Genomic DNA, 27,078 nt, shown 5'->3' with positions numbered 1-27,078 from the left:
AACTAATCCAGGTGAATGTGCCTACCTCCAGATGTTTGCCTATGCATGTCTTAACAGGAAGAGATTCCAGGGTCGGATTCTACCACCTCCTGGACTACATTTGCTGAGACCCTTGTTCTTGAGTTCTTAGCTCTGCGTGTGTCAGTCGCTCAACTGTGTCCGACTCTTAGCAACCCCATGGTCTATCCATGGAATTCTCTAGCCAAGAATACCAGAGTAGGTTTCCATTTCTTCCTCCAGGGGATCTTCCAGACCCAGGGATTGAAACCTGGTCTTCTGCAATGCAGGCAGATTCTGTCTGAGCTACCAGGGAAGTCCCATTCTTAGCTATCCTTTTGCTTTTCTATTGGCTGCAGAGTTATCCTCTCACCCGTAGTGGTAGTGATGGAGTGGGGGATGGATTTACTTACCTGCATCATTGCTGTCACTTTTATTGTGTATATTTTTTTTCTCTTCACTAGGAGTGGATTTTGGTGGATACAAAGCCAATCAACTCTGCTAAGAATGTGCTGTGAAAAAGTAACTGTATTATCTTGCTATTAAAAAGGGGAGGGGACTCCAAGGTGCCCAGCCTTTGAGAATAGCTTACAGATACATTATCCAACTCAAACGTCTCCTTTTCTAGGAGAAAATTTTGAATAGAAGGCATGATCTCAGTTATAACCTCACTTGAAACTATAAAATTTTCTTGCTGGGGTGAATTTAGACCTACTCAAAACTGGAGAGTGATTTCTGAAGACAGAGAAGGGAGCAATTATTTTAAAATGAGTAGTTTTTTTTTATTAGAACAAAACAAACATATTGCAGATAATACAGAAAATTATAAAGAACAAAGTAAATATACCTAGTAACCCCATCTCCCCAAGTTAATTACATATGTAATATTGTGGGATATTCCCTTAATCTTTCTCCTAATCATATGACATTATGTTTGGAAGATAAAATTAAATGTTATGTTATTTATGTTTTGTTAAAAGTAGTTATGTTAAACTACTTAACATATTGTGGTATTTTAATAGAATCCAGTTCTAATATTCAGAGGCTTTCTTATGCTTTCTATTTCACACGAATATTTTATCTGTCCTTCTTTGGACTTGCTGAGAAATAACCAGAAGCTACGTTCTCTTTTTATTCCAATGTACTTTTGTCAGTATTTTCCAACTACCTTTCTTTCCTTTTTCTTTCCTCTCTGAATCTGTGATGATCACATTACTCTTCATCTTTCAGGCTTCTGTCTTTAGCTTCCATATGACCAGCTGAATTGAAATTCTCTCCTAGTAGAAGGTTTTTTCACAAAACAATGTTAAGAATAAAATAAACAATTGATATTTAAACTTGATCTAGTTGGTTTCTCCTCAGAATATTAGAATAATTACCGAGAACAAGGACATAAAGAACGTTTAGTCCTCTATTCCAAGGAGATATAAAGCACCAATTATTTAACTCTGGGGGAAACTTTTAGTTCAAAGGACAGGTGAATGTTCAGATGCACCTCAGTGGGATACCATCTTATGAAGAAATCAAGGTAGAAAAGGAAAAATATCAAGGACTTGGAGATTCTGATATAAACAAAATAGAATTCCAGGAAAGCTGCAAATGCTTCAAATGAGAAGTTCTTATAAAATGACTGAGTAAACCTATATTTTTACTGTTGCAATACTTTGGCCACCTCATGCGAAGAGTTGACTCATTGGAAAAGACCCTGATGCTGGGAGGGATTGGGGGCAGGAGGAGAAGGGGATGACAGAGGATGAGATGGCTGGATGGCATCATGGACTTGATGGATGTGAGTCTGAGTGAACTCCGGGAGTTGGTGATGGACAGGGAGGCCTGGGTGCTGCGATTCATGGGGTCGCAAAGAGCCGGACACGACTGAGCAATTGAACTGAATTAGAGTAACCTTAAGTGCAGCACTCTTCAGAGAACTTACCTTTAACAAAGTCATAATAGCAGGGTTGTTGTTAACTAAAAATTGTCATGTTCATTATTTCTGTCTGAACCATACTTCTAGATCAGTTCTTGTTAACAAATAGTGTGTTCAGCAACAAATGGAAGATGAATGAATATTGGATTGGTCTTCAAAATGTTGAACTGTAAGATTTAACCTGTGGGGAGCAAACTTATATTGACTAGTGAGGTTTACCTATAGGTCTTAGCAGCATAAAAGCATGGGAACAAAAGTCAGGGGCAGTAGTAAATGATGAGCTCAGATTGGATGACAAGGATGCTGGGAGCAGGAGTAGAGTCACCTTCTGGGGGAAAATAAGACTGTAGGTTCCACAATGTTGAGGACCACAAGTGGTCACACTGTGTACTGCTAGCAGAGCACGATGCGAGGCACAGAGTAGCAGCTCAGAAATAAAATTTGTGATATGGATGACTAATGAATTCTAGCCCAGAAGGTGGGCAAGCATGCACATAGGAGTGTATGAATGTGTTAGTATTTGTTCAGAAATACCAATCATAGGCAGCAAGGAACAGTCTTATATATCTAATGAGTAATTGTCATCTCACCTGTTTTTATAGGTTTAGATGTACATACAAGAGATTTCACCCTGGGGTATCTCAAGTGGCCCACATATCTTCTCACAGAAGCTGACAGAATTGATTTTGGTTACTTGGGGAGTATTGATAGATTTTACCCAAAAGCAGAAATGGTGTAAGATCTATTTCTTAATACAGTTTCACCTTGTAAACATTCAAGATTTAAGAAGGAAATGGTGCAAGAAGTATTTGTATTTGATTTGTTTTTCCCTTTTTGATTTCTTTCACTTCTGTTGCATTGAGCAGTAGGCTCAAGGGATAATACAAATTCGTATCACTTTCACTTTATTAATTGGTCTTAACAAAAGTCTGGTTGGTTGGTATTGCATCTTATTTGTTTAGTTAGGAAAACTAGAATTTACTGAGTTGAGTCAATACTTTTCAAACTTGATTTGCCTGAGAATCAGAAAATCTTGTTAAAATGTAGATTCTGGTTCAGCATGCTGTTGTTGGGGTCAGTTGGTCCATCACTGATCTCCTTCTCTTTATGAACAAGGCTAGAAGCATTCTGGACTACTTTTGCTTTCTCCATATGGCATGCTTTGTCATAAATCTATGCCTTTCTACTATCAATCTTTTCAGAGCTCCTAGACACCAAATGGGCATTTGCCAGACTCCCATGGATTTAGTTTCTATGGTTATGCATAACCAGACACATCCTGTTAAGAACATCCTATAGGGCCTTCCTCCTAGCAAATATCACTTCATCATTTACCAAGAGGACTAATTATCTAAGACGACTAATTAACATGCTGACATGGAGATTAGACTAGGTCACCTGTCCTCTTTGCTTTCACCTAGTAGCATACTGTTGGCAAAGGGAGTGAATGGCCCTTGTATCAGCTGATTTAGTTCCTTTCTGACTTGATGTCAAGATGGGGTGATTCTCTGCTCATAATAGAAGGACAAAGTTAAACGCTTTCAGTGGAGACATAAATAGAGGTGGTGTTCCTGTGAACTGGAACTTATTCTTATTTTCCAGAATCTTTTTGATTAATGCACCTTTTGTTTTTATAGCATAAGCAAAATAGTTTAAATTATAAAATTAGCACTTAATCATTTTCAAGCAATATAAAGCATTCAGAGAAGCAATGATACAAATAACACATGTTCCCCTACTCCAGTGGTAGTGTTAAAATTTTGATTGATATCTTTACAAAATAAAAGAGATCACATTATAAATGCTGTTATATATATATTTTTGGAAATTAATTATGTCATTCACTTATTTTATACGATGTGTCCAGCCTAACTCTCCTAGATCGTCTTTTCCCACTCTCTACTTTTCAACCTGGGTGCCAGTCATGGAAATTAACAACTCTCAAAGTGGGTATTATATTGCCTATGTCTTCACATATATTTTTCACTTGGTCCAAAAGCCTCTTTTTTTCTTTACAACCTATTTAACCACTGATGATATTTATCACTCAGTGAAAGTCTTGCCTACCCCAGGATGCTTTACCTTAACCACAGAATATAACTTAGGAGTCCATCAGCATGTTCTTAAAGTTCATAAAACCCTGCTCTTAGCCTTTCCATAAATCACACTTACAAGAATATAATCACTGATTAATTTGTGTATTTCTCCACTGACTATAATCTCCTTAAGAACAGGCCATTTCTCAGTTGGCCACAATGCCAGATATTAAGTATAAATGTTCAACTCCAATCAATGGGACAACTCTTTTTTTCAGATATGAGATATCATATTAAAAGAGAGGGAAGTAGAAGGGGATAGAATTCTCTCAGACAAAACTGACTTCAAAGGACCAGCATCTCCATCTTTTCTTTCCATCCCATCCCATTCCATCCTCACAGTTTCCAAAAAACAGGTAAGGAGAGTCATCTGTTTTTTGATGGACCTGATACTGAATAATCTCGAATACTTTGACTGTTTGCTTCAGAATATGGGGAGAAAGAGGACAGGCCCCACTACATCTGGTATAGTGGCTACACTAGATGGGAGTAGCATACTTGTCTGGTAATTTTGGCTTCCTCAAAAGGCTGGAAGTGGTCTGCTTTTCATATGCTCACAAGAGAGGCTTCTTCAACTCTCAGCCATGTTGTCTGAATCATCTGAGAGTCCCCCTGACTCCTTCATTAACTCTTCTCAGTGTCAAATAGAGCAGGCTTGCTGTGACATCTGCCATAATGTGTCACAGACTGACAGGCAATCACTTCGTAGAGGGTACTGCTCTGCTACAGAGCACATATCAGACTGACGCACTGCCTCTCCTTGATGGAGAAGAGCAGTTCTTCCACATCCTTAGGTAGAAAAAACTGGCCTAAAATGCTAGGCTCCTGTAGCAATATGATGTACATAGGGCTATTATATATGGGAGCTTTTATAACTGTCATTCACCTTCCTGCACTTGGGATGTGTGACACATGGTTATGATAATCGCTTGCCCTCATCTCAAGCATATTGATTCATTTATCTGTGCATTTATGCATTTGTGTATTCAACATATATGAGGGTTACTTTCTAAGATCCAGGTACTTGAGGAGGTGCCAAAAGGACTGATGGGTAAACAAAGCGTTGTCCCTGACATTAGGGACATCTCGTTCAAGTAGCAGACATGGGCATGTAAACAGGGCTGTAATGCAGTGAGACAAGTGCTTGTGGGAGTCAGGCATGAAGAACATCAAGCAGAGAACAGTGGAAAGAGCCATTCATGAAGCCTCAGGGAATCGGGGAAGGTTCCACAGGGGAAGCGAAATAGGAGCTGGTTTTTGAAGGACAGTGACATTCACATGGGCTGGGTAAGGAAGAAGTGGCAACGTCATGTGCAGAGGAGGTAAGCTTAAAGTGGCATGGGCCACACTGCCCTGTGGCTGGAGCATGAGCTAAGCAAGTGGGAGTCACAGGAGATGACATCAGGTGGGTGGGGAGCGTAGTGTGCAAGCCTCTGACTTCCTCATGTTGGCAATGCATGGTCATCCGCTAAGCTTAGGCAGAGTGGGCCAGGCATGTGCTCCCCAACATTGTGCAATCAGGAGCAATAATAAGCTTTTCAAACTTTTGTATCTTCCCCTTGTTTGTTTTTTTTTTTTTTTATCATTCTCTGTATTTTCATAATGGTTAAAATCTCTAAAACATACACAAAAGATCTGTTGGTTTATGTTTGTGAGTAGCGTGGAAAGAGGGAAACCTGGGAGACTGAATCTCACTCTGCAGGGTAAAGCAGGTCACAGAAGCACAATAAAAAAAGGAAGGAAAGCTGAGAATCTTGAGACAAATAGAGGAAGGAGAAGAGAGGTACAAATCTGGGATAGAGAAGTGGTCCAGTGACTTTGGAGCTGATTGCCTGATCCCTCTTCCAAGGAGGGTTGACCTGGTGTGCTGGGGTCCAGCCCCGGTGGATCCAGGGAATTTGAAGGGTGGACGGAGTTGGCGAGGAAAAAAACTTATTTATTTATTTATTAATATAAGATTAGATTAGGAAGAAATAGTGTAGTAGGAAAATTAAGTGGAGAAAGAAGGCTGAATAACTTGGCTTACGGGGAAGGCCAATAAAGTTCCAGACAAGGAGCTTGCACCATCTACGTTGGGCCACTGGCGCCCACTTGAATATCAAAGAGTGGCCCTCCTTAGGCTGCCTTTCTCGCGGGTCTTAAAAGCCAGGGCAAGTAAGTAGACATGGTGAGCCGCCCCACTCCAGATGGGAATTCAGCAGTCCAGCGACTGTCTCCATCCTCTATTGTTCAGAAGGCCTTTTATACTTTTGATAAAACATGGAGATCAATGGGTAACACAAAGTTATGCAGCGTTAGCAGTCCAGACTCTTATCAAAACCAGGCTTTTTCTCTCTGCATACCTAATTGTATACACTAGTCTTAGGTAATTTACATCATCTTCCAGCCAAAAGGGCCAATTAACATTTTACAGCCTTTTTTTCTGATAAGGGTTTGTCAACCAGAAGACTTATTTGTGTTGATCTTCCCAAAGTCTGGTGCCATTCTCAGAAAGCACTAAATAAAGTTACATTCTTACATAGCAAGGACATAAGGGGAGTGCAGTGATATATAACAAAGAGAAAAGTAATTAACTCAAAAGTCTAGTGTTGCTAACATCAAAACTACTATATATCTTTTCCCATATCCCGTTTACATTGATTAACATCCTCCCAGGTGCCTAAAAGATAAAGAATATGGAGGCCTGGAGGCAATCATTAAGTCAGCAGTGAAAACCTGTCACCAATATGATTTTTAGCTCTTTAGAAAAGGCTCTGTATCTTTAAGATGCTTTTAAGCTTTGTGCCTCTTGCGGTTGGGGGGCTGTAAGCAATTCACAAGCTGTAAGAGGTCCGGGGAACCTGTTAGGCAAGCTAGAGAGCTATCAGAGGGGGTTTAACTGAAACATCCCTTTCAAATGCAGAAGACTAAAGCCCTGAGTTGACTTTTTCCAGAGAATATTAGAAGAGTGGAAAAGCAGGCAGATTCTTATTTTTGGGGGGTGGATGCTCAGGAAATTCCAGGGGGAAAACCTGAGGTCTGATTAGCCTTGCCATCAGAGCTCTGCCGCATGACCTTGTCACGGGTGGAATTCCTCACGCTGGCTCCCGGCACTGGTGCCTGGTGTCAAGGGACTATTTTGCAGGGCAAGGGTCTGGAGGGCACACACACATAGATAAATGTGGAAAACATCATGGATAACATACTTATCTGTGCTGGTAGAGGTTGATTCTTTGCTGATTGCACATTTGCTTAGATGGCTATGTTCCTTAAAATTTGTTTGTGGGGATAGAGAGGCAGATGAGAAAGATATTAGCAAGCAGATGGCCATGTAGGTCTTCCTTTTATCCTCCAAAGGATATGACTAACCTTATAAGGCAGAAATACTGCCTAAAATTATGCCAGGTACTCAGCAACAAAGTCATTGGGACTGGACATAACTAAGTTTAAATCTTAGCCCAACTTCCACATCTCTTGTCTCATTTTTAAAATAGGCATGAAAATACCTTTCAGCATAATTGCAAGGATTAGCTGAAATATGTAAAATATTCAGCCTGCTGCCAGACATTTAAAAATGAAGCTATTCCTTTACACAGTTACTATACTTTACACATTGTATTTTCTCTGTAGCATAGTACTAGACACTCAGGAAACTTAGAACTACCCCTTGGCATGACTCCTCTCAGTTTGCAAGTGCACTGGAAGTTTAATCTTTTGCAGGCTAAGGTACATTAAGAGTTATCACCAGTTGGTATTGAAGGAGATAGTCATTTGTCAGTAATATTGACCCAAGGAAAACCAGTCAGGTATAAAGAGGCATCACTTTGAAATGGTGTGACAATGAGTCTCCATCATTTGAATGAGGAGACAGTAATAGGGTCAGTGGGTCTAGTGGCCCTGCTCTGACACATAGTCAACAGTCACTGCAATCCTAATAAATGGGACTTTTCCATCGCCTGCATGAGCTGGGGGTTGAGAGTGTGGGTCCATAGTAAGAGTGGATTTGTATATTCCAGCATCAAAACCCGAGGTAGAATGATGACTTGAGTAATAAATATAATGTTGTGAAAAACGCAGTAAATAGGTGTCAGTGTCCCAGCCAAAATATTAGTACATCTTTGAATATTTCTTTGACTATATACTCACTCACTTGTTAGACTTATTCACTGATAAGCCTTAAGTGTTCATCTCTGAAGGGCAGCAAATTTTATTTAAAATTAACTGAGAGTGGGTGAAATTTTGACACACTTCTATTCTTCCTTTGGCACTCAAGTGTATGTTTAATTCAGTGTTTCATAATTTGCAATGAAATAAACTTCTTCATGCATGAAAAATTGATAAAATATGAAGCAAAGGGAGTACATGTCAGAGTATATAATAATATCATTAACTGCTTTAAAAAATTGTTTATGAGCCATGAACTTACACCTGTGTATTGAAAGGGGACGTAGAACTTAATATTGGATGCCAAAGGAGTAGAAAGGTTTGTATTCCCTTTCCAGATCACCTTATAAAAACTGGAGTTTCACTGTCTAGCACTGCGCTAGAGACAGTGGATAGTGTACCCTCCAATGTAGTGGTTTCCCTGCCTCCAGCCTCTCTCATGTAATTCCTCCCCCATTACATGAGAATTGCCTTTAGGAGTATGTTATTTCAACTTTAGTTTCTATGGTCCCCATTTATCTCCCCCTCCCTCCTTCCTCCTCCCTCTCTCTCTTGCTATGCCCCCTCTTCTTTTCCTCCTCTCTCTCTTCTCTCCTTTCCCCCTCCCTCCCCTGGGGCAGCAGGAAGCTATGAATGCTCTCTGAGGAGCAGAGGCAATGGCTGTGGTGGGCTCCAGCACCCCCACTAGTGAGCACTCTCCTCGTTTTGTTACCTCTCTGGTTCTTACAGTCCTAGGAACTTCCTGTAATTCTTTGTCTCTGTATTACCTGTCTTCCTTTATTCTTTTGCAACTTTTCAAACATGTTTGAAACAAGCATCCTTTAAATTACCTCTGTTTGAAATAAACAGTGTAATTGTATCCTATTTTTCTTATTGAACCTTGAGTATAGGTAGGGTCAGAGTAACAATAGCAACACAAAATTTTTTCTCCCCATCATCTCCTCACACAGAGCTGAGCCACCTGCAACATGCTTCTCCCTTAAGTATAACGAGGGGTCCACGGGAAGAGCTCGTGTGTGCCAATTTAGTTGAGCAGAGCCTCTGCGTTGCTGAGATTCTTGGGCGTCTGCCATCTCTTATCATGCATCAGTCTCCATCATTGCTCTGCTGCAGGCTTCCTGGGCATTGCCACTCATGCCAAAGCACTGCCCCATGCTTCTCTCCACACTTCATCATCCCTTTCCACCTGGGACCCAAAGCAGAATTATTTGTGTCACTGGAAATCAGACTGCTCATTAGAAAAATAAAGTTACTAATTCTGTTCTCAAAGCCCCATATAGGTTAGATATAACAAAAAGATGCTAACACATGGTGGCTTCAGCATGGCAGAATTTTATTTCTGTTGATTCATATTTTTGAAGTGAGCAGCCCAGGACTTTGACCCCCACCACCACCAACCCCAGCTGATGGGCTGACTCTGCCATCCTCAAAACGTGGCTTCTATCTCTATATCTCCATCACTGCCATTTCCCAGACAGAGGACTTTGCTTTAGGATATGATTGGAAGTTGTTTTAGACACCACTTCTGCATACATCCCATTAGTTGGAACTAACTACAACAGAAGCTGGGAAATTTGTCTCCAACTAGATAATCAACTGCTTAGTTTATACTGGGGTTCAGGGCAGCACATGCAGGCATGTGGGCTGTGGTCTGTATGAGTGCCTTGCTGAGAGGTGAGGACAGCTGATACACAGCCCATGCTCTGCTCACCAAGCTATGAGCCCCGATCCACCTTCTTTTCAGAAAAGTTTCTCTGCTTGTCAAGCCATGTGTCTGCAGGGCTGTCTCTGTCCAAGGGGGATTCCTCATGAAAGAAACAGGAATACCGTTTCAGACTCAGATATCTGATGTTGCAGCCTGACGGAGCAAAGACCAGAACCTGCCCCATGACTCCGAAGGTGCGGCAAACAGCACCCTCGTGATCGTCCTAGAAAGCATGCCAAATGGGACGACGTGCTCTCTGCTTTGCCCCACTGCCTGCCCCTGTGTCCGTCCCCATGGAAACAAAACAGGCTGTTCCTGATCAACAGCAAAGCCTTAACTTTATTTCCACATTATGGTGTGCTGATCAAACTCCCCAGTATAGCTATTCCTTAATGATCTCATGTGACTTCTACCAACAAAATGCAGGCTGAAAGGAGCCATTCTGTCTTCCTGCCATGGAGAGCAGGAGGGCTCCCAGACTCCCCGCTTGCCGAATTATATGTGTCTGTCTTTTTATTATGCACTCGTTCAGGTTTTTCTCACCCGCTGTGCCGGACGCGGCTATCTGAGACAGAAACAGTAACTCTCTGTATGGTTTGTATCCAGTCCATGAGGCTAGGGAAGGTGAGAAGAAATTAGGAACAGATGCCATCCTTCGATCTCCCACGTTTTCTTCCTCCTATGTGAACACAGTACCAAAATCTTCTTGCTTCAACAAAAATAGCAAATTGACTACCTCTTATATCCTCCCTGCTATTTCATTTACTTCCTTAACCCTCAAAAGTCTGGGCATGGTTATTATTATTTACAGGTTATGTATAAGGAAACAGACGCAGAGATGTTAGGTAACTTGCCCAAGGTCACACAGCTAACAAGCAATTAGATATGAATTTTGTCCCAGGTCTAAGTGACTCCAAATCCACTGCTTATTTTATTATCATGCTGCCTATTAAGTTACAAGCACCAGTACCTTGTGACAAACATGAATGCCTTCTAATATGAGCCTTTTTAATAGAGAAGTTCCAGGGGACAGGACGTCACCAGGGCCACACTGTCATTGTGGTTTACACTTCCCATGAACTCTTTCCAATAAACATTTCATTTAAATTTAATAAAGTAGTTAATAAAGCCATAAAGGTTAATTACTAGTTAAGGGAAAAATATGACTTCACATTGGTGAACATGTGAAAAATGAATCAATTTCGTTTTGCCATTAACCTAGGATTATACAGGCAATAAAGCATAATTATGGATTTAACATGTTAATTCCCAGTGGATTTAATAGCAGTGCTGAGAGATACATGACCAATCGCTAACCCATCTGACAAGCCTCAGACAGCACTAATCAAAATTAAATCACTTGGCCCACATGTGGATGCAATATATCTTTCAAGATGAAATGACTATAATTTTTCATTGTGGAGTTATTATAAATGCCTCCGGATAGGGTGAAATGAAAAGACAGGAAAAGTGGGGGACATAATCTGTGATCTCAATCTGACATTTACTCTGGTAGCTACGTTAGAAGAAAATAACTTTTTTCCCCCATAAATTTAAGGTTCTCTGCAGGGTTTTATTGCTCACTCTAATGGTTCATGATTTACCTATAATTTGTAGAATAAATCAATGCATCCACATCCCTTAAGATTTTTATACCTTTTTTTCTTTGCCTTTCCAAAAATAATATATTGGCAGTCAGCCCTTTGTGACACTAAGATTCTATATTTCAACAACTGTGTTTCATCAGTGAGACCAATTCTTAAGAAACAGAATCTTAAAATAACACTGTATTTCACTTACCATGATTTGTACCACATGGTAACCATAAAAGAAAAGTTCTTACTACTTGAAGAAAAGCAGTCTGATAATGATGGACTGTGGGCCAAATCTGGCCCACCAACTATTTTTGTAAATAAAGTTTTATTGGCATGCAATCACACTCTTTCATTTACGTATCATCTTTGGTTGCTTTCATGCTCCAATGGCAGAGGTAACTAGTGACAGAGATGATGTTCCCGTAAAGCCTAAAAGATTTACTATGTGGTCAAGTACAGAGAAAGTTTTCTTAATCTTAATCAAGAGGTTCATTTTTTTTTTTTTTTCTGAATTCTAATTTAACTCAAATATGGTTGGCTTTAGGGCCTTCTGTTTCTCCTACTCATATTATTCATGTTGGACTTTGGTTCCCAATTTTCCAGACTCTCACATCAAAACTGCTCCCTCGTAGTGATGAGAATTAAATATGGGAGAATATAGTCTAACATATGGCACTTACCCAGTGGCTGAGTGGTAAAAGAATCTGCCTGCAATGCAGGAAGCACCAGTTCAATTCCTGGGTCGAGAAGATCTCTTGGAGAAGGGGAAAGTTTCCCACTCCATTTTTCTTGCCTGGGAAATCCCATGGACAGAGGAGCCTGGCAGGCTACAGTCCATGGGGTTGCAAAAGAGTTGGACGTGACTGAGCAGCAAATCAACAACAACTCTAATATACACAGAAACTCAGAAACATGAATTCATTGCCCCTGCTGCAACATACTGCAGTTGCTATTGCGTTAACAGGAGAAGGTACAGTGTGAAGGCCAATAGCGTGGATTAAGAAGAGTCCAGCTCTGACACTATAACCCTGGGGCAAGTCACCCTGGGCAAATTCTTAATTCCTCTATGCCTCAGTTTCTTTGTCTGTAAAATAGGGATCATAATAACGTTCCTTTCAAGCGTTCTCAGTAAGATTAAGAGAGATAACCCAGGCAGTATGTTGAGATTAGTCTCAGTGTGCAGCATGCACTATAGACCTTTGTTAGCTGCTGCCACCATCACCGTCATCATCAAAAGAGCTTACATCACATTTGGAAAGAATTAGCCCATTGCCGGAGAAGGCAATGGCACCCCATGCCAGTACGCTTGCCTGGAAAATCCCATGGATGGAGGAGCCTGGTGGGCTGCAGTCCATGGGGTCGCTAAAGAGTCAGACATGACTGAGCAACTTCACTTTCACTTTTCACTTTCATGCATTGGAGAAGGAGATGGCAACCCACTCCAGTGTTCTTGCCTGGAGAATCCCAGGGATGGGGGAGCCTGGTGGGCTGCTGTCTATGGGGTCACACAGAGTCGAACACAACTGAAGCAACTTAGCAGCAGCAGCAGCCCATTGCCTACTGGTTAAACAAATGGATTTACTTTAGGTCAGTGTGGGGTGTTAGGCTGCTGGCACTGTCCCTGGCACATTGTATGTACTCAGTAATTAGTGCTTTCCTCTGTCTCTCTGTCCCCTTTATGGTGGCCTGACCCTCCATATGTCTCCATTTCCTGATTTCACACTCTAAACCCCAGTCATGCTCATTGCATCATAATTGCTCATTTGCCTTCTATTCTCTGCTTCTTCACTTCCTATTGTGTGCCAACTCTTGTGTCCAGACTAACCTGTATTCTCTTATATGCCAAGTCTTTATTAATAATAATAATATTAAATAATAGTGATTTGCAAATATATATATACACACACATATATGTATATAGCCCTATTGGCAGACATTATTTTAAGCATTTTATATATTATCTCCTCATTACAACGCTCTGAGCTAGTTACTATTATTATCCTCATTAATAGATGAGGAAATTGAAGAACAGATGTTTTAAAAGATTTACCAAAGATCACACAGCTTTTAAGTGTAGAGCAAGGATTTGCATCCAGAGAGCCTGGCTCTGGAGTCTGTGCTTTTAGCCACTGTGCTTTACTTTTCCTTTAAATGCTTTCAAAAGGGCTCTGGTTAAATCTGTGTTTTGTAAAGTTTGATCCTGATGGGCTTCATAAACATACTCTATCAATTCATTTCTGCACGAGAATTTACATTCATGTATGTTGCACGTATGGAATGATTCATGTTTCTTACACATATAATGTAAAAGTTATATATTCTCTGTGTTTTTCTAAAGAGGTACTCATTCAAGTGATTATAGATAATGAATAGTTAGTTAAATTCATTAATTAGATTGTGCTTCCACAACCTCAACTTTTTTGTTCTACACCTAAAATCTTGTTTGTTATAGTTACAACAGCTGGCTAGTATATGATAGAAGACTTGTATTTTAAAATTTTGGGTAAAATAGTTCCTAGCCAGGGTTCAGCCCCACAATTGTTATTTTAAAGATATATCTCTCAAATAATATAAATATGAATCATAGTTGACTATCTAAGGGCATCCTTTATTATCTTCTAGGGACATACCTTGCTGGGGCACAGTCCACTGACTTTGAGGTTATAATAGAGAAGAGTGAGTAGAATGGCTCACATTGGACTTCATGGCAGGAACCCTGCTTGAGTCACTCTTTCCTCATGATGGCTCTGACAACTGTTTATTCTTTCAACTTTCAGCTAAAACTTTGTTCTGTATCCTTTGTTATTCATTCATATGACATTCAATAAGCACTTGGTATGTGCCCGCCTGAGCCTTATTCTAAAGAAGCTCTCATTCTTAAGACAAGAGAAAGGGAAGGTAGACTCAGACATGTGAGATAAGAAGTCAAAATAAGTATTTTTGGTGTTATGATAGAGGTTTGTATGAGGGCATAAAGAAAGTAATTGTTCACTTCTAACAACTTGACAGTTGCAAAAGTGTAAGGTAAGGTTTCAAAGAGAAATTGTCCCTTGAATAGAGTCTAGAAAGAGGAGTTGTCTAAGCAACAGTGGAGCAAAGAATACTGCAAGCTAAGTACTCAGCAAGGTGGACAATGACCTGGCCTGACTGAGGAACCAACTTTCTACTGGTATCATTGTGTCATGGGTCTTTGGCTCATCTGGAGGCAGAAAGAAAGAAAGAAAGCAAAGAACTTGCTGCAGCAGATAGTAGGGACTGAAAAAGCATTAAAGGGTTAAAGAGGGAATTGATTGATCACTGTCTTGTATCAGCAATAGGCTGTTGCATCTGTTCCTTGCTTGTTTTAGCTTCCAGGAACTATATTTATGCTGAAGCTTCCCTGAAAGCTCAGTTGGTAAAGAATCCATCTGCAATTCAGGAGACCCCAGTTCAATTCCTGGGTCAGGAAGATCCCCTTGAGACAGGGTAGGCTACCTGCTCCAGTAGTCTTGGGCTTTCCTTGTGGCTCAACTGGTAAAGAATCTGCCCGCAATGTGGGAGACCTGGGTTTGATCCCTGGGTGGGTTTTATCCCCTGGAGAAGGGAAAGGCTGCCCACTCCAGTGTTCTGGCCTGGAGAATTCCATGGGCTGTAAAGTCCATGGGGTCACAAAGAGTCTAATAGACTGAGCAACTTTCACTTTCACTTCATATAGTACCTTGGGCTTCTCTGGTGGATCAGACAGTAAAGAATCCACCTGCAGTGTGGCAGACCTGGGTTCTATCCCTGTCAGGAAGATCCCCTGGAGAAGGAAATGGCAACCTCCTCCAGTATTCTGGCCTGGAGAATTCCATGGACAGAGGAGCCTGGCAGGCTACAGTCCATGGAGTCACAAAGAGTTGGACATAACTGAGCTACTTTCACTTCACTTCGCTTCATATAGCACCTTAGTCTTCTGAGAACCCTGATAAATATGTGTATATACAGAATCTTCATATTTCAAAATGTTGTTGTATAGTATTTGGTTTATAAAATAATATTTATAACATATTTGTTTCTTATGAAGCCTAACAAAAAATATACCTAACTCTGTAAGCAGCTTTACAGTTGAGTATTATTGAAACATTTGAAGCTACTTCTGTTCAGATACTATATGACATATATTAAATATACATATTATATCAATGAGACAAAAGTTCACATGACAGTAATTCCAAACAATGTCATAAAATTTTCTTTGGGTCACTTAATAATGTGATAACATCTACTTTCAGTATGTAGCTGTACAATACTGCTAATAGTTCACTAGTCACTTTGAAGTCACTATTTAACTTAATTCTGAACTGTGACGTTAGAGAAGACTCTTGACAGTCCCTTGGACTGCAAAGAGATCAAACCAGTCAATCCTAAAGGAAATCAACCCTGAATATTCATTGGAAGGACTAATGCTGAACCTGAAGCTCCAATACTTTGGCCACCTAATGCGAAGAGCCGACTCATCAGAAAAGACCCTGATGCTGGGAAAGATTGAAGGCAGGAGAAGGGGACAACAGAGGATAGATGGTTAGCTGGCATCACCGACTCAATGAACATGAGTTTGAGTAAGCTCCAGGAGATGGTAAAGGACAGGAAAGCTTGGTTTGCTATAGTCCATGGGATCGCAAACAGTCAGACACGACTGAGTGACTGAACAACATTATTGTAATTAGATCCCCAAATCAAAGAATTATAGAATATTAGAAATTAAAAGAAATCTAAATAAATCCTGTAGCAGAATGTTGCCAAATCCAAGTTATATTATAAGCTAGCACACAATTTAAAATCCACCATATACTCCAATATTTTTTAAAGACTAGGTGAGTGTGTAAGATGAGTTCAGTCAAAACCACTGCCATGAAGCACTATGAGAAGGTTTAGATGTAGGCCAGTGACATTGTTTTACAGAATATTAGATTCTATAATGGTTCAAAAGCCATTGAGTTTAACTGAGGTGAAAACTTGTTTGCAGAGATGTTGATTAATCCAAGATCATACAGTTCCGTAGTCCTAGACCAATTAGAGGAAATGTGCTTATTGAACACCTAATATATATAGAAGACCTTGAAATAAGTGTTGTGAAGGGAATATGTTTGTCTAATGCAGGGGAGTTACAGTCTGTACTATGGGTAAGATATTTGCTGTATGCAGATATAAAGATGTTTGTATATATGTCCTTGTGCATGGTATATATGTGTGTATTCTGTGCTGTGTTGTGCTAAGGTGCTTCAGTCGTGTCCGACTCTGTGACCCCATGCACTATAGCCTGCCAGGCTCCTCTGTCCATGGGATTCTCCAGGAAAGAATACTGAAATGGGTTGCCATTTCCTCCTCCAGGGGATCTTCCTGACCCAAGGCTCGAACCCATGTCTCTTATGTCTTCTACATTGACAGGTGGATTCTTTACTAAGAGCTCCACCTCGGAAGCCCATGTATGTGTGTGTGTATATATACATATATCTATATATATATAGATATATGTATGTTTTTTTTCAGGACAAAAGGATATAGGACTGGATTGGGGCCAAAGGGTCCTTATATGCAAGACAAGAGAATTTGGACTTTATCTTCTGTGCAATGGGAAGCTAATGGAGAATTTTAGGCAGGGAAATTACTCACATAAATTCATATATTAGAATAACTGTAGCAGCGTGGATGATAATCTGAAGAGAGAATTCAGAGGCAGGGAAACCAGTTAGGAGGATATACTAATAGTTCCAGTGAGCGCAGACAGAAGGCTTTTCTTAAGCAGTAGCTGTGGGATATTAACAAATATACATTAGCTAAAATATTCATGATAGAAAGCTATAAGCATTAACAAAAATTATTCATTTTTAAAAAATTATTCACATCTGACAATGAAATATCTTCAGAAACCTCATTTCTCCCTTGCCCTGCCTCTCAATTTGGGATGAAATATACCTCAAGTAGTGTCAGCCCAAAGAACACTTGAGTCAAGGACAGAGATAAAAACTGGCCCTGGGCTTCAGAGTTTCTGCTGACCCTCCTGCCGTAGAAGATACTGTGTGAACTGAAGCATATGTATTGAAAATCATTCACCTGCCTCCTCCCAGCTGGCTCAGATGAACCCCATTAGCATCAAAAGGACAATTCAGGGTGAGCTTGGAAAGGAGAAATTGGCTTTTGTCCCTATAAATAAGTAGAGACGACCCCTTAATGCCTCACCGTGCATGGTTGTATGAGAATTCAGGATTTTAAATGAAAAAGGGCTCTCAGTAGCAGAAAAGACTCAGGTGATTGAGGGTCATAGGTGCATTTGAGTTAGATTTGAAAAGCCCAGTCAACCATGACAAGCTATATAAAACCCAAGTGTGGGCAATTAGACTTACAGTTTGGCTCTTTTCTGTTCCTTGTTTGTAATAATCTCATTGTAACTTGTTTTCCTGATTGAAAACACAGGAATAATTAAATTTAGTCACTTCTTATTAAGATAAAATGACATAGTGTTTATGAATGCGTTCACCACAGGGTATGAAAGATAGTAGATGACTGAAAAAATTTATATACAAACAAAACATTATGCAAAAAAAAGATTAAGCAGTGTCAGTTCAGGTTTAAGATCAGTCATTCTGGAGTTAGGGCTGTCTGGGTTTAAATTCGGACTTCCTGGTGGCTCAGATGGTAAAGCGTCTGTCTACAATGCAAGAGACCTGGGTTCCATCTCTGGGTCAGGAAGATCCACTGGAGAAGAAAATGGCAGTCCACTCCAGCACTATTGCCTTGAAAACCCCATGGACAGAGGAGCCTGGTAGGCTACAGTCCATGGGGTCTCAAAGAGTCGGACACGACTGAGCGACTTCGCTTAAATTCAGACGGCAATATTTACTATCTTTGCGCCCTTCAGCAAGTACATCTCAATTTCCCTCATCTTTAAAATGTGGATCCAAATAATACTTCACAGAGTTTTGTGTATGTGTGTATGTGCTGCAAATAATTAACTTCAATATTTCTTACTATTACTGTGTTATCATTGACTTTTTTTCCTTTTTCCTATCCAAGGAAAGTTGTTGCACTGTTTTAAAGGTAGGATATTTTTGGTTTATTAGTAAATTTCTGTGGCTTGTTTGTCTTTGAGTTAAATGAGAATTTATAAAACATTCAGTCATATTTGCTACATTATAGGCATCCAACCAAGCATGGACACGTCCAAAGATCAGGGCTCCTTCCCTCATTGGTCGCTTGACCTACCATATGTCCATTCTGATTGGAACCGTATGATACTTCTTAATACGAGGTTTTCTTTGATTAAGAAAAATCACTGCCTCTTCTATAAATTTCTCAATGTCAAATTCCTTTCCTAGATGACCTAGGGAAATATACTTTCCTAAAGAACATCCATTCATATATTTGAAGATACTTAAATATCTATTTTGATTTTCCCTACACAGAGAAATTTTCTACATATTTGAATGCAGTCTAATATTATTGGTTCACAAGTACACTTTTGATCACAGTAACAGTTTTGCTTTATTTTTTAATGTTAGTTATAGGCATACTCAGAGACCCAGTTTATCAACCAAGTTTAAGTAACATTTTTAATCCTTTATTGTCATTTCAACAGTCTTCAGAACATCTTTACCAGGAGTAGATCCCATCTCAAGAAACTACTTTTTAATCTCATACTTAAGGAGTAACCTCTTCATTTGTTAAAGTTTTATCATGAGATTGCAGCAATTCAGTCACATCTTCAGGCTCCACATATAAACCTAATTCTCTGGCTGTTTCCACTACATCTGCAGTTACTGTCTCCACTTAAGTCTCGAACACCTCAAACATCCTTGAAGGCTGGAATCAGCTTCTTCCAAACTCCTGTTAATGTCGATATTTTGGTCTCTTCCTTTGACTCACAAATGTTCTGTTTTCTAAATTGAAGTATAATTGACTTAAAATATTGTATTAAGTTAGGTATACAACTTAGTGATTCAATATTTTTATAGATTACACATGATACAAGGTATTATTAAATACTGACTATATTCTCTGTACAAGGTATTATTAAATACTGACTATATTCTCTGTGCTATAAATTACATCCCTTTGATTTATTTATTTTGTGTGCATGTGCTGTGTGTGCATGTGTGTGTGCTCAGTCATGCCCAACTTTTACAACCCCACGGACTGAAGCCCATCAGGCTCCACTGTCCAAGAGATTCTCCAGGCAAGAAGTGAGTTGCCATTTCCTCCTCCTCGAGGGAATCTTCTCGACCCAGGGATCAAGCCTGTGTCTTCTGCATCTCCTGCATTAGCAGGCAGATTCTTTACCACTGTACCACCTGGGAAGCCCCATTCATTTCATAACTGCTAATTTATTCTTCTGAATTCCCTTCACCTATTTCACCCTTCCTCCTCCCCTTCTCACCTCTGGTAACCACCAGTTCATTCTCTGTGTGTCTTCATTTTGTTATATTTGCTTATTTGTTTTGTTTGTTAGATTCCACATATAAGTGAAAACACACATTATTTGTATTTCTTTAAAAATAAATATTTATAATGGCTTCTAGAATGATGGGTCTTTTCCAGGTTTTCAATTTACTTTGCCCCAATCCATCAGAGGAATCACTATCTGTGGCAGCTTTAGTCTTATGAAACGTATCAATATTTCTTAAATGATAAGATTCAAAAGTCAAAATTATTCTTTGATCCATGGGTTGCAGAATGGATGTCATATTAGGAGGCATGAAAACAACATTGATCTTGTTGTATGTCTCCATCAGAGCTCTTGGGTGAGCAGCTGCATTGTCAGTGGGCAGTAATATTTTGAAAGGAATCTTTTTTTCTGAGCAGTGGATCTCAACAGTAGACTTATAATATTCAGTACATTAAAAGACGCTTACTCCTTGGAAGGAAAGTTATGACCAACCTACACAGCATATTAGAAAACAGAGACATTACTTTGTCAGCAAAGGTCTGTCTAGTCAAGGCTATGATTTTTCCAGTGGTCATGTATGGATGTGAGAGTTGGACCATAAAGAAAGCTGAGTGCTGAAGAATTGATGCTTTTGAACTGCAGTGTTGGAGAAGACTCTTGAGAGTCCCTTGGACTGCAAGGAGATCCAACCAGTCCATCCTAAAGGAGATCAGTCCTGGGTGTTCATTGGAAGGACTGATGTTGAAGCTGAAACTCCAATACTTTGGCCACCTGATGCGAAAAGCTGACTCATTTGAAAAGACCCTGATGCTGGGAAAGATTGAGGGCAGGAGGAAAAGGGGATGACAGAGGATGAAATGGTTGGATGGCATCACTGACTCGCTCAATGGACATGAGTTTGGGTAAACTCTGGGAGTTGGTGATGGACAGGGAGGCCTGGCGTGCTGGGATTCATGGGGTCGCAAAGAGTCAGACACGACTGAGCGACTGAACTGAACTGAGACCATGTTTTACATAGATGTGCTGTCATCCAGGCTTTGTTGTTCCATTTATACAGCACAGGCAGAATAGATTTAGCGTAAGTCTTAACTGCCCTAGGATTTTCAGAACAGTAAATGAGCATTGGTTTCAACTCAACTAAAAGTCATCAGCTTCATTAGTCCCTAACAAGAGAGTCAGCCTTAAATCTAGGCATTGACTTTTCCTTTTTAGCTATCAAAGCCCTAGATGACATATTCTTCCAATATAAAGCTGTTTTGTCTACATTGCAAATCTGTTGTTTGGTGTAGTCACCTTCATTAATTATTTTAACTACTTTTTTTTTTGATAACTTGCTGCAACTTCTGTGTTTGCATTTGTTGCTTCACCTTATACTTTTATGTTTTGGAGATGGCTTCTTTCCTTAAAACTCATGAGCAAGCCTCTGCTTACCTTCAAATTTTTCTTCTGCAGCTTCCTCACCTCTCTCTGCCTTCATAGGATCTATGAAAGTTACGACTTTGGTCTACGTTAGGCATTGGCTTAAGGGCGTGGTATGGCTGGTTTGACCTCCTATCTAGACCACTCAAACTTTCTCCAAATCAGCAATAAGTCTCTTTTGCTGTCTTATCATTGTTGTGTTCACTAGAGTAGCACTTTTAATTTCCTTTAAGAACTTAACTTTTCCATTCACAACTTGGTTAAACTGTTTGACACAAGAATTGTAGCTTTTGGCCTCCCTCAGTACTAAGCTTAATTGTTTCTAGCTTTCGGTTTAAAGTGAAAGATGGGAAGTTTTTCTTTACTTGGACATTTAGGGGCCATTTTAAGGTTATTAACTGGCTTGATTTTAATACTGTATGGCTCAGGAACTAGGAAGTCCTGAGAAAAGGGAGAGAGACAGGGAAGGGCTGGTCAGTGGAACAGTTAGAACACACACAACTTTTATCAATTAAGTTCACTATCTTATAGAGCCCATTTCATGGCATCCTCCAACAGTTACAGTAGGAATGTCAAAGGTCACTGGCCACAGATCACCATAGCAAATATAATAATAAAGAAAAAATTTGGAATATTGAGATAGTTACCACTATGTGACAGAGAAACACAATGTGAACAAATGCTGTTAAAATTTTATGTCAGTAGACTTGCTTGATGCAAGGTCGTAACAAACCTTCACATTAAAAAAAACACAGGGTCTGAAAAGTACAAAGAAAAGCACAATAAAATGAGGTCTGCCTGTGCTACTAAGTTGTGGTGACCTTGAACCACTGTAATTGATTTCCTGATCCTTAAACTTGGGAGTTTGCCTGTATTCCCATGAACCTTTACTATGAAAGGTGTAGCTCAGGGTTGATAGTGGACTGCTCAAATAACTTGATGCAAGTGTAGATTTTAAAAAAGCAACATATAAACATTCAGTGTTTACAACTAAATGTACTGAAGCACATTTATATTTTTATAAATGTGTGTTTACACAGGTTTTCTAAGATTTTTAAAAGAACATGTCTTTGGAGATATTAAAACAAAATGGTGGGACGTCCCTGGTGGCCCAGTGGATAAGACTCTGAGCTTCCACTGCAGAAGGCATGGGTTGAATCCCTGGTCAGAGAACTAAGATCCCACATGCTACACAATCAAAAAAAAAGGAAGGTATTTAATAAAATTAATTTAAATTTTGAGTCCTGCCCTATGATTAGGTGCTCATGATGCATCTTCTCAACTGAGGACCCAGAAAAGTCAGGTTTCATTATTGTTCACAACTTGGTATCAGCCCACCTCTCAGTATTTCTCTCTGACTTTTCCAGTCACATCAGAGGGAGAATGCTGGAAATTTTTATTTTTCTTCTTCCTTTTTTCCAAGTTGCTTATTTCTCTTGACAGTTTTTGCCAACACATTCACCTGGAAAAGTCCTACTCACTTTTCAAGACTATATTCATATCATTTCTCCAAGAAACCTTCAGAAACCTCCCCAAGAGAATTTCTGCTCCCTGATTACCCTCTCACAGATTTCCAACATATACTTCCCAGTGAATTGTTTGATTACAGTAATTGGCAACCCCAATTTAATAAGAGAGGCAGAGAAGAAATGTATTAACTTAAAAAACCTAAAGAAATGTTAAAAAATAAAACTGTTTGGCTAAAAAAATTTTTTTTAAGTCATGGCCACATTACAAAATTTAGAAAAATCAACAAAGGCATCACTAATAAACTACTACTGAGATGTTAAAAAAAATTAATGGCCTTCTTCATGGGGGGAAAAAAAAACCCACCTGTGTGAAAAGCAAAAGGGTAGCTCCAGTTCTAGAAGATCCAGGTCCTGACTCCAAGACTCTCTCCTCATGACTTATCGTGCTTGTCTTGGTTAGCTTTCTCCTCTCTTACCTCAACTGACTTTTTCCACAAATTGAGAAATACAGCTCTTAACCTTTTACCATTTGCTACTAGTGAGGGAGAATGATCCTATTTATCAGAACCACTGCAGAAAATCTCAGGGAAGTACCATGACTTGGCTACCATTGGATTCATCAATTGCATGACCAAAGGGAAAACACAGCTTGGTTTAAGTGTAGCTGCCATCACTCAGCCAGATTTTGGTGGGTAGGGAATCAGTTACCTAAATCCTGGTACCATTTAAAGAAGGTGTCTAGATGTCACGACATATGAAGGTGTGGTTTTCAGGGTAGGGAGATAGGAAGGTAGTGCCAAATATCCCATATATGTTCATTGTTTCCTACTTATGTGAATGTATTTTTACAACTAGATTTTGAAATCCTTGAAGGGAATAACTCCTCCTCCTCTCTGGTGCCTAAGTCTGTAAAGAATCTGCCCACAATGTGGGAGACCCGGGTTTGATCCCTGGGCCAGGAAGACCCCTTGGAGAAGGGAATGGCAACTCATTCCAGTATTCTTTCCTGGGAAATCCCATGGACAGAGGAGCCTGAAGGGCTATACCCATGGGGTGGCCACAAGTTGGGCACAACTGAGCAACTAACACTTTCATTTTCATATCTAAAGACAGTGTCCATGCTGCCTCATTTTCCAGGAACTAAAATTTCATAAGATCTGGAACACACACACACACACACACACATGCTTCCCTGATAGCTCAGTGGTAAAGAACCCTCCTGCCAAGGCAGGAGACGTGCATTTGATCCCTGGGTCAGCAAGATCCCCTGGAGAAGGAAATGCAACCCACTCCAATATTCTTGCCTAGAGGAGCCTGGTAGGCTACAGTCCATGGGGTTGCAAAGAGTTGGACATGACTGAAGTTGCTGAGCATGGCATGGCATGTGTATATATACATATATGTGTGTGTTTTTAATATTTAATATGCATAACTTGTGCTTGGTAACATATACTCCTGTTGTTTCTATAATGTTTACAACTCTTTGCAGCCAGTCTTCATAGTTAAATCTAACAACTAAAAAATAAGTCAAATATTTTAATAATTCAATTCATAAGAAAAAAGCAGACAAAATGATATTTAAATATATGACCAGTTTAATAATATGCATTTGTCTCCAAAAGGAGCCTTGAATTTAATTGTCAGGCTTTTGATTGCACTCATGAAGTGATGGGATGAATCTTTTCAGTTATCTTTTTCAGATTATATTCATAACTTTCCAAGATTCTTAGTGGCTAGTTGAGTAGAGTGATTGGCCTTTCAAAATGATTTGCACCTCTGTGTTTCTGATTGTTTGTCTCCTTTCTGCTCACTTTTGGCCTGGTGATGTTTCTGAAGGCTTGGATTCTCCTTTTCCTTTCTCATTTGCCTCCTGCAGGAAGGTACACACTCAGAAAGATTACTCTTTTGCCTCAGATCATTCAGATCCCCTATTTCATCACTGACTTCCTCTGTGGTTTGTGTATCTGGACAATGATACTTGTTTCTCCTGTGCCTAACTGGTCTGGTTTTAGCGCTAGGAAATGTTTTTTTGTGATTCATTTCTTGCTTACTTGGGGATGTGAGTTTCTGACTCTGTAGACAAGTGGGACTGTTACAGTGGCTTCCAGCTTGGGAAGAATCTTTACTTTTCAAAGGACACTTGGGTCTCTTCCCAGCATTTGAATGAAACTTCATGTATTGGATGGTGGCTGAAGACGGCCTCCCATAGTTTGATTCATAGGCACGTGCCTTCTTTCCTTTTGAGAGCTCACAGCATATATTCTGGGTGAAGCGTTCACTTCTGTGGCTTCCTCTCAGAGAGGGATTACTTGATTCTCTGCTTATAGATCTATTTGTAAGTGCAACACACCAGGATTTAGATCTTTGAGTACTGGACCTTGATTGTCTTTGGATTCCCCTGCTGCAGTGTGAACCAACTTCTGCAAATCGGAAGGGTTGTCTGTACTTCATCCTCTTTTTTCTGAAAGAGTTCAGCTTCCTCCCATCTCTCTTAGAAGAAACGGCAGTTTCTGAAATGCAGCTCCAGGAGGGGTCCCTCTTTCTAGATTTGCAATTTATCAAGGATCTTTCTCTGGATAATCTTCTTTGAAAGGTCCTTGGTGAAGAGTCTGAACATTTGGTTTTTTCTGCTTCTTTTTTCTGGAAATTGATCTGTTGGCCAATGTTCAAAGCCTTTTTTTCTCTTAGGCTGTTCTTCCATGGATGCCCTTGATTCAAAATTGCTGAGGAACTGAAGGTGCGTGCAGTTGTTTCACTCTTTCCCATATCCTGGGCATGACCTGGAAACAATGTTATCCTTTCTGCCTTCCTCACTTTAACATTGTTTTTGCAATTCAGTGAGCCTGGGCCCTTTTTCCTTGGTATAGCCCAGTTCAGGAGCATGCTATTGGTAGAAGGTGTGACCCTGAGGTCACCTGGTTCTGATTTGTCTTTGAGCCAAGCACGGATTTTGCTTCCTGTGTTATGATGGAGTAGTGGGACTTCAGGTTTCTTCAAGCAAGAGTTACCACTGGGAAATGCTTTCATGCCTGACAGAGGCCTCTGCTCATTATTCCATTGGCCCTGGGTGTTTTTAGACTGTTTTATATCATGTTGAGGTGCCAGTACAGCCTGATCCTTAGGCAAAGGCAAAACAGAAGCTGATGCAACAGACTTTTTTTCTACCCAAGGTGAAACAGTAGGAAATTGATAGATGGCTCGTTGGTCATAAGTCTCCATGTTGTAAGGTGAATGAACAAAACTGATAAATTCATGTAGAAAATGGTGGGTGTGTTGTTGGAGATAAGGTTCTAGGAGGTTAATGAAGGAGTCGCTGTCTAGATCATATTTTGTCATGTGATGGAGGATGGTGGACAGAATATTCTTCACTGTGTAGCCATAATCTCCATAAACAGCTGTTAGTTCTCGTTTCAGCCAGGGAACCAGCCGATGTAAACAACCAGGGTTTCTCTTGAAATAATTAGCTGATAAGTGCTTTTCAAATCTGTAGCCTTGGACATATGCCACCCAAATTCCGGAATAATACAGAGCTCTTCTGAACTTCATTACCACCTGGTCTCTAAAGTGACCCAGAGACACGGAGTTTGGTTGGAACTTCCTGCTGTCCCCAAACTCTCTCAGCAACTCCTGGACAGTCAGCTCTCTCAATGGCCTGATTTTCTTTGTAAGGCCCTCAAGTTTCATGCCAAGATCATTGTTTTCAGAAGTCACTAAGTAGCTTTCTTCTTCCGAGGGAAGGAACACTGAGTCTTCTTTGGTGTCTTCCTCTGGCCTGGTGGAACAACCCTGGGAAGGAAAGCACTGCATGCTGGATGAAGGCATAGATTTATTTCTTTGTCTTGAATGTAAAGATTCATCACTGTTCGTGGAACAGGGGTTCCAACTGGCCCCATTCTGTATATTCTCCAAGCAGTTGGGACACTCACAGTCAGATGAGAAATCTAATGGCATCTCCGTGAACAGATTGTATTTCACAGTCATATGTGAGAAAAATTGGTTCAAATCAGTTCCTCATCTGGCATGAAAAATATCTATTAAAACCATTCCGTGCATATTTCTGTAATACATTTTGTCTCCATGGAATAAATTCTGGGATAAAGTTAAGAAACAAACTATTTCTTCACATTAGTAAATAACGCTCTCAATAAAACCCAACGTAGACAAGGCAATGAGAATTCAGGCACACCGTCTCTCTTAGTTTTGCAAACTCTGAAAAGCAAATTGGAAATAAACATTAAAATTTAAGTATCACATCTTTTAACCCAGCAATTCTAACTCTAGAGTTTTAATCTATATATACAAGTCTGTAAACATATATACATG

At 39.9% G+C, this 27,078-nt stretch overlaps 1 protein-coding gene across 1 annotated transcript; it reads right to left on the bottom strand.

The window, feature by feature from the left end:
- LOC102168260 (E3 ubiquitin-protein ligase Topors-like) lies at window positions 24,514-26,706 on the bottom strand. The gene has a single exon (XM_005684382.2). The coding sequence runs from the start codon at window positions 26,704-26,706 to the stop codon at window positions 24,514-24,516; it is 2,193 nt and encodes a 730-aa protein (XP_005684439.2).

The sequence above is a fragment of the Capra hircus genome, chromosome 8, assembly GCF_001704415.2.
Source record: "Capra hircus breed San Clemente chromosome 8, ASM170441v1, whole genome shotgun sequence".
Classification (NCBI taxonomy): Eukaryota; Metazoa; Chordata; class Mammalia; order Artiodactyla; family Bovidae; genus Capra; species Capra hircus.
The sequence above is the reverse complement of the archived record's forward strand: the minus strand, read 5'-3'. Positions and strand labels throughout refer to the sequence as shown.

Coding starts and splice junctions, on each gene's coding strand:
- LOC102168260 (XM_005684382.2), bottom strand. CDS start 26,706: ATGCCATTAGATTTCTCATCTGACTGTGAGTGTCCCAACTGCTTGGAG.